We start from the raw sequence: 8,155 nt of genomic DNA on the forward strand, positions 1-8,155 counted from the left end.
AATAATGAAAAGTACATACGCCACATGCATTGGAACAAACAACTGATGCAGTGTACGCATGTGCCAGTGCATGCATGCGCCTATATCTATATATCTATATCTATTTATCTATCTATCTATCTATATATATATATCTATATTTAAAATACTTACTTATAATCTTAATTTTAATCTGTTATTTTTATTTTATTTTAATATTATTTTTATAAAAGAATATTAATTTAAAATGTTAAATATATAAAATAAAATAAAATAAAAAAAGTATTATACATAAATAAACGAATTGAATTGATTTTTGGTTAGATTCTTTTTTTTCTTTTCGAATTAGAGTATAGTTTTAAATTGAATCTAGTTCGATTCTATTCGACATTTTCAACGTAGTGCGAGTACAAAAACTCGTAAAACTAATACCCGTCCAATCCCATCACACTGTGCATCCAGATCTTTTATGTGGAGCCTACATACTTTTAGGATAAGAATATCATCATTACTTGATACTCCAAAGTGTCGCTTTCACTAGGTACGTGGTTCATCTTTCCCTAGCTTCACAATCACAACTTGCTCTACTTAATACAAACCCATTCATTTGTCATAAATCTTGTTTCCTTTTCAGTATCAATCTCGTGGCCAACCACATTTGCGGTGGCTCTGCTTCCGGACAGTCTAGCTCCACCTCCGACTTCACCGACTAACAGGTGCTTTATTTATTTTTTGTTCTTGTTGTTGTTTGTTGGCTAGATACATACAGCCATGTTGGAAGAAGTGTCACTGAAACTTCTGGTGAACACAGATACAAACAAAGTCGTATTTGCCGAGGCAGGGAAAGATTTTGTCGATGTTCTATGTAGCTTCTTAACCTTACCATTAGGAACCATCGTAAGGCTTCTGCAGAATGACAACACAAACATGAAACCCGTTAAAATTGGTTGTCTGGATTCGCTCTATCAAAGTGTGGAAAATCTTAATGTAGATTGTCTTAACACAAGGACATGCAAGAAAATGTTGTTATATTCAAGGAACTCGTCAGAAGAATACTGCAACACTCTTAAGCTTAACATCGACGATACTACCGATCCCACAAGGGACTTCTTTATGTGTTCTAATTTGGCTGACTGTAAGTATAGCTTGTTGAGCAGTTTTAGAAATCAAAGATGTGAATGCGGGAGTCTTTTGGGTCGTCCGGTTTTAGTGAAAAGTGACCAAGTCTACAATGGATTTGTTAAGGATGGTCCAGTTTTTATAGTAACTGATGATCTAAGTGTGTTTCCTAACTCGGTGGATACAGTCTTTGATCTTCTCAAGACTTTAGGAATACCATGCACACATTCATTAAAGGAAATGTTTGTGAACATCACTTATATGCAGGTTTCTAATCTCAATTTCTATTTTTTATTTTAGTTATGATCCACTGTTATTTATCACTTCACACATATTTTACTTTATAATTACTTACCTCAGTTTTGTTGTTTTGACTCTTAAATGTAATACGATAACAAATTCTATTTTAAATATGTTGATCAGGAATAATTGTGATTGAATTGTTGATTGTTTTGTTTTCTAACACAGGTGTTGGATCTGTTGAAGTATTCTTTGTTGTCTAAATCGTCTTTGACTAATTTGTTCTTACGAAAGGAACCAGTCCTTGAAGAGACAAGTTTTTCGACTTATGATGTTCCAAACAATTGTAGAAACCGAATCAAGTTGAAACTATTTTTGAGAGAAAAAGACAATGAGATATTGTTTGCTCAAGGGGAGGAAGATTTTGCTGACTTTGTCTTTAGTTTTCTTACTTTTCCTTTAGGAGGAGTTGTGCGCATGTTAGGAGGAAATTCTTCTCTTGGCAGCATAGATTCTTTATACAAGACCATACTTGATTTGGATGGATACAAATATTTGGTTTCTAGTGAAGTAAAGAACAGACTTGTTGATCCTTGCATTGCCCCGCAATTCAAATTAAGCAAGCAGATATTGCAAATTTATGAACCGCCCGCTTCTTCGTATTATTGTTATCGTCAACGTAGTTTCAGAGAAAGTATCATTCATGATTAATTCTCTATAACTTCTGGATTTAGGGTATTTAATATCCTAAATGAGACTTGTACAAAGTTGAGTTTACTTGATCCCAAATCATCTAAGGGAGCTCAAGAAGGTTATGTCAAAGGACCTGCGCTGTTCATGGTTACAAATGATTTGGTGGTAGAACCAATGTCTCCTATTTCGGCTTTATTGCTACTCAATCGTTTAGAAACTCCTCCTAGTGAAGTGACCGAAAAGGTTGTCTACATTGATGTCAAGGAGGTATCAATTGTAGTCCAAAATGTAGTTATAGATTATTTCAAACTTTGACACAACTTGATCGATTTACTTGCGAGTATGTAGATGTTGCTGATTTTTAAATGTTGCATTGGTGCAGGGTCTCAACATATTGAAAGCAGCTTTGACATCAAATTCAAAATCAGCTTTAAGAAATGGTCTCAGCCACCTTCTAACCCAAGCTAAGTAGGAGAAGTGGTATTGGTTTTAGGACCTAATAGAAAAAAAAGTCTTATTTAAAAGTTGTGTATTTGAACCACGTTGCAATATTGTGTTTTGGCTAGTTCTTTTGATTGCAGCACTACTATGTATGAAGTTTATTAAAGTTTTGGCTAGTTCTTTTGAATGCAGCACTACTATGTATGAAGTTTATCAAAGCTCATAGTTAACAAAAAAAAAATTATTCTACCACAATGTTTTTTTCTGTCGTCTTTTCGCTGTCCTTTTGTAGTGAGGAGTGCCTTTACGAATGCCATAGTTGATGTATCTTTTAATACAAGTTTTCCATTATGTTCTCTATCTCTCAAAAAAAACTCAATAGTGGAATAATCTTAAGGAAAGGATTGACTACTTTTTCAATTCGGGGAATTGGATCCAATTATTTAATTTGAATAATATAAGATTGATTTGATCGAAATCAAACGATTATTTTAGATCCGTCAGAAATTAGATCCCATCAAACTCAAATAATATTTATTTTTATTAATATATGATTGATCTATTATAAAAATGAGGTTTATAAGATTGTTATCGGTAGGGATGTCAATGGGTAGGGTTTGAATATGATACTATAATACCGCGTGGACGTCAGTGTCTTTATCTATATCCTGTGGCTACCCAAGTACTCGTATTTGTTATTTGCATTTATAGTAAAAATCAATGTGAAATATCAAATATTTTAAAGTTTTTAACAATATTTAAAAAATCAATCAATCAATTGTGAAATATCAAATATTTTAAAGTTTTTTAACAATATTTAAAAAAATCCAATAATTTTATCTGTTTATTTTAATGGATATTTATCTGTGCCAATGTTCGAGTCCATTTTGCGGATTTTTACCCTATCTATTGTAGATATTTTTTGCGGGTATCCAGTGAATATGTGCCAAATGGACATCTCTAATTGTCAGATTATCTAATATATAATTATGGCTTTGTGCACTCACATAAACTAGAAATACACCTTCCTAGAGATAGTTACACATCTAGCACCATCTTATAGTAATCTAGATATAACAATCACGATCAACTCTGAATCAAGAAAGAAAAGTGTTCAACAGAAAAGTTGTTCTCCTTCATTCTACCATTCCAAAAAGTCCAAAATCATGATATTTGAAGTATTTTTGAAGGTCTTGCATATGGATGTAATGCATGACTTCATTTGATATATAATGATGGCTTTCTGCACTCACATAAACTAGGAATACACCTTCCTAGAGATAGTTACACATCTAGCACCATCTTATAGTAATCTAGATATAACAATCACGATCAACTCTGAATCAAGAACGCAACGCAACCAACTTAGCTAACGTATCCGCATATTTATTGGAATGTACTATGAAATATGAAATCTTTAGTGTTATTTAGTCTTTGGTTTAAAATATATTAATGAATAAGTTAATTTAAATGATATTGCAAATGTTATCACATAATAATTATATTTTCAATAATAAAAAAAGACTTAATACCTTTTTATCATTTATGTTAACCTTTAGATTCATTTTGCTCCCTTAACTTTAAAAAGGTCTATATTGATCCTTTAATTCTTTAAAGCGTAATATGTTGATCATTTTCAACTAATTAGCAACGGAAAAACTCAAAAATTGATGATTAAGTTCGTCGCTAATCAAACAAAAAGAATTAAGATAATACATTTTGAAGATTTAAGGGACTATTATGATTTTTTTTAAAAAAAATTAAGGGATCAAAATGAACCCGAAATTAACGTATGGAATTAAAAATGACATTAAACCTAAAATATATTCTTATTTAGGCCATTTAAATTTTTTGATAGTTTTTATTTTTAAAATTAAAAAAATGAATTACTGTGAATTTTATAAAAAGTGGGTTATTTTTATGTGCTTATCCCAATAAGTATTAAATCGATCAAAGTCACTCAAATTACTCCTAAAATCGATTTAACCAATTCCGATTTAATCAAAATTTCAACGATTAAAATTAGGGCTTTAAAATAAAACTATAGTTTGGATTGGATTTAATTTTGGGTCCGATTTTTACCCAAACCAAAAGATTGTCCAGTTCTATTACTAGAGGTTTCTTCCTCACCTCCAAGTTATACATGAGACCCCCATATTTCTTGATAGTGACAAATTTACCCTTCGCATTAGTTACCTTCCAAATTTTCCCAAACAATATTTTTATATTTTTTTACCGCACTTTTAAAACCCCGGTATGAGGTTTTATTGGATTTTTGTGTGTGTCAAAAATCCTTAAATCTCTTGAAGTTTTATCAGATTTTTTGGGAAGATTCATAATATGTTGAAGTTTTACTGGTTTTTTTAAAGAAAAATCCAGAATTATTTTTGAAATATTTTCGAATTTTTAATAAAAGTCCAGACACGTTTTGAAGCTTTATCGGTTTTTTAGAAAAAAATAAGGAATTTCGAAGATTCTAACGTTATTATTACCTGAGATTTCCAAAAATCCGATAAATTTTATTGTATATCGAAAATTTTGGTGTGTATTAGATATTTCCAAAAATCCGGTAGATTTTATATGTTAGCGGTTCTTTTCAAATATCTGGTAATTTTGTCTAGACTTTTTAAAACATTTGATATTTACTCATCATTTTTCTAGAAATCCTTGAATTTTTATCGACCGTTCACAAAATAACCGATATTTATGTATAATTTTGTGAAATATCTAATACACGTGCAAAAAATTTGAAAATTCTTCATACAAACTATAAAGAATGCAAAAAACCCGATATATGCGTCAAAAATCCGCTAATCATAAAAAAACAATTTTTTTTAGTATTAGACAAAAATATAATTACAAACTCTTGTGGAGTGTCTAATCAAAAATAGGGGGTGGTAGGAAGAAACCTCCTCCTACTTAAAAACAAAGATTTTTTTTGGGGATTCCATATTTTCTTATTTTGCTTCAACAAAGATACTAAACGAAAAAATATAAATAAATATATAAAAGATGTTGAACTGGTAAAAACAATATAAATTTGTCAGAGCAAGGTAAATTAAATTGTACTATTGGAGACGAAATTCTGGATAAATCAAGAGAGAAAACATATATTTTTCTCCAATACATCCACCTATCCAAGGTGTTTGTAATGTATTTCCAAAAGCACTCAACCCTTAGGCTTGGATCCTAAAAGCTACCTCTTTTGGTCTCTTAATATTAACCACAAAGAATAAAGATGAACTCCTATTCGGTTTGGATTTTTATGTCATTCTCCTTACACATGACCTACGTAACTCGCACGTCACAACAATAACTCTCCATGTTTCTCTGGTGGATAAGGTAGTAGAAACTTCTCTTGGAAAAATAGAATCTTTTACTAAAATACCCAACATTTAAAAAAAAACCCAAAATAACCTAGCTTTCAAACAAATTCCCAATCTATCCCAGTTTCACAAAAAAAAAAAAACTCAACGCATAGGCGCCAGACCAATTGGCGCCTACCCTTAATTTTTAAAAGGGTGCGCCAATAGAATTGACAACAGCATATGGTGCTGACAATCCAATTGGCGCCCATGTGTATAAAGTGAAAGGAGGCGCCAATTGGTCTAACACCTCAGTGTAATGTGCAATTTTTTTTTTATAAATAGAGGTGTTGTGTGATTCATTTTTCCACATCTCTTTTCGTCATATTGCAAACATGTTTGGTGTTCATCGCCGCTATGGAAAAGTGATTTATTCAAGAGAGAATCCTCCGATGTTGATGCTCTTCTGGAACATCTGTCGTTTCGATCAACTAAAGAGGGAGCTGGTTCGTTGGTTAGATGGAAAAATATCATAAGGGGAAAAATTAGAAGTATTGAGAGACTCGATAGTATATTTGATTTAGTGCGAGTAAAAACATATAAGGATGCTAGGGAAATGATGTTTGGATCAGATGACATCAATTTGATTGTTGTAATCCGTTAGAAATAATGTTTTTAAATATTGTGGTCAAATATTTTCATCTGTATTCGATATTTGTTTTTTGTGTTGTTTAATTAGACTTGTTATGTTTTAAGTGTGCTTATGTTGGAGTGATGTTTGTTGTTAACCTTGTTGTAACAAAAAGTTAATGTTATATAAAAATCCAAGGTTACAAAAATTGAAAGGATGTACTAAATTATGATGCAGTGGTTGCTCCTAGATTGAGAAATTTGTTCTTATTGTGTCCGGGTTGACGACATATACTACATAATCTTATCAGTTTATCAGTCGTATCCATTTTTGTTATAATACGCGTGCTATTTGACCGTCCTTTTTTATTTCTTCGCATCTCATCGTTGTGACAAACTATGTCCCCTTCATATGGAGGCCATTATTCCTCCATTTCTAGCACTGAGAAGCTTTCGTTATAGACATTCCTAACGTAATGGCATTGTAAACATCAGATAGATGGCTATAAGCGTCCTGGCGAGTATGTGCGCATGCCGCAATGACATGGGAGCAAGGAATACGGAAGACCTGAAACTTTTCACAGTCGCACCAACTTCTGTTTAGTCTGACAACATAGGATAAATTTGGCCTCCCCTCGTTGCGGTCCATTGTTTCCTGCACACTGAAAATTTTCCTATGACGGTCAAAGATTGTAACTTCGTGTGTGCTAGCTTTAATAGTTTCCTCTTTCATCACTCTCATACAACATTCACTGAATAATTGACCTAACATTAACATTGCACTCCATCTTTCACCTCTGGTTGCGAAGGTAGATGCCAACCTAAAATAGGTTGTTCTGACCAATGCGGTTATTGGTAGATTTCTAATGCCTTTGAATACGCCGTTCATGCATTCCACAAGGTTTGTTGTCATGTGGCCCCATCGACAACCTTTGTCAAATGCCCTTGTCCACTACTCTAATGGAATGTTATCCACCCACCTTCCTACATCTGCATTAGACAATCTAATTTCGTCACGGTAATGTTGAAATGACGGTTGAGTTAGAGCATACCCTGCATTCACCACTTTTTTGTGAAGGTTCTTGTCTTTGATTGCATGCATGAAGTTTTGTGCGATATGTCTAATGCAATGGACATGGGTAGAAGGAGGATCATGCCACCCGTTATCATGGCTATTCAACGCTTAATTCACAGTGATCTTATACAACATTACTGGAATTGCCATTGTGAGGTGGGTCTATAAAAGCTATCTCCCAAGAATCGTTTCTCTTCTTGTGAGACGCAGTCAACCGAAACTTGCAAAGGATGTTACGACATTCAATGACATACCTTCTCGAATCAGTGCATTTCACGATGAAATCAACAAAGTTATTCATGTGAAAAATTTTGATAGCTCGCACACATTCTTCTTTAGTGCGGAACATGTCTCCCACTTTTAACTCACCCTCTGATCGTGGATACGAGTTATAAAAAACACTGTTGGATGTTTCATCGTCAGGCAGATCCATGTTTGTCATATGTTGAGGCGAATTATATACATGCCTTGGAGGTAATGGCGTTGGATAATCGCAATCTTCAATGATGTTGTTCAACATATGATCGACCCGTGTCTCGGTTTCTTCTTCTTCTTCATCAACGACGTTGACTTCTGCTTCTTCTTCTAGGTCGGCTTCATCTGAGTTTATTTGAATCAAATTCATTAGATTCAGCTTGATTAGTTAACTGAGATTGTTGAGATGGTATACTTT

The 8,155-nt window shown here is 32.9% G+C and overlaps 1 protein-coding gene across 2 annotated transcripts; it reads left to right on the forward strand.

Annotated features, from left to right (window-relative positions):
* The first annotated feature begins 603 nt into the window (after window positions 1-603).
* Window positions 604-2,703, forward strand: LOC127127521 (uncharacterized). Of its 2 annotated transcripts, XM_051056724.1 has the most exons (4): window positions 606-695; window positions 791-1,365; window positions 1,567-2,298; window positions 2,414-2,703. In XM_051056724.1, the coding sequence occupies exons 2-3, from the start codon at window positions 907-909 to the stop codon at window positions 2,047-2,049; spliced, it is 942 nt and encodes a 313-aa protein (XP_050912681.1). In that variant the 5' UTR covers window positions 606-695; window positions 791-906; the 3' UTR covers window positions 2,050-2,298; window positions 2,414-2,703. The 2 variants fall into 2 exon arrangements, with proteins under 2 accessions (XP_050912680.1, XP_050912681.1); XM_051056723.1 differs by having other exon boundaries at window positions 604-1,365.
* The last annotated feature ends 5,452 nt before the right edge of the window (window positions 2,704-8,155 follow it).

Source organism: Lathyrus oleraceus, chromosome 3, assembly GCF_024323335.1.
Source record: "Lathyrus oleraceus cultivar Zhongwan6 chromosome 3, CAAS_Psat_ZW6_1.0, whole genome shotgun sequence".
NCBI classification, from domain to species: Eukaryota; Viridiplantae; Streptophyta; class Magnoliopsida; order Fabales; family Fabaceae; genus Lathyrus; species Lathyrus oleraceus.

What these genes read in the sequence shown, in the direction of transcription:
- LOC127127521 (XM_051056723.1), top strand. Translation starts at nt 751, where the DNA reads ATGTTGGAAGAAGTGTCACTGAAACTTCTGGTGAACACAGATACAAAC. An exon ending in TGAACATCACTTATATGCAG is followed by an intron (nt 1,366 to 1,566) that starts GTTTCTAATCTC and finishes TTTCTAACACAG; the next exon opens with GTGTTGGATCTGTTGAAGTA.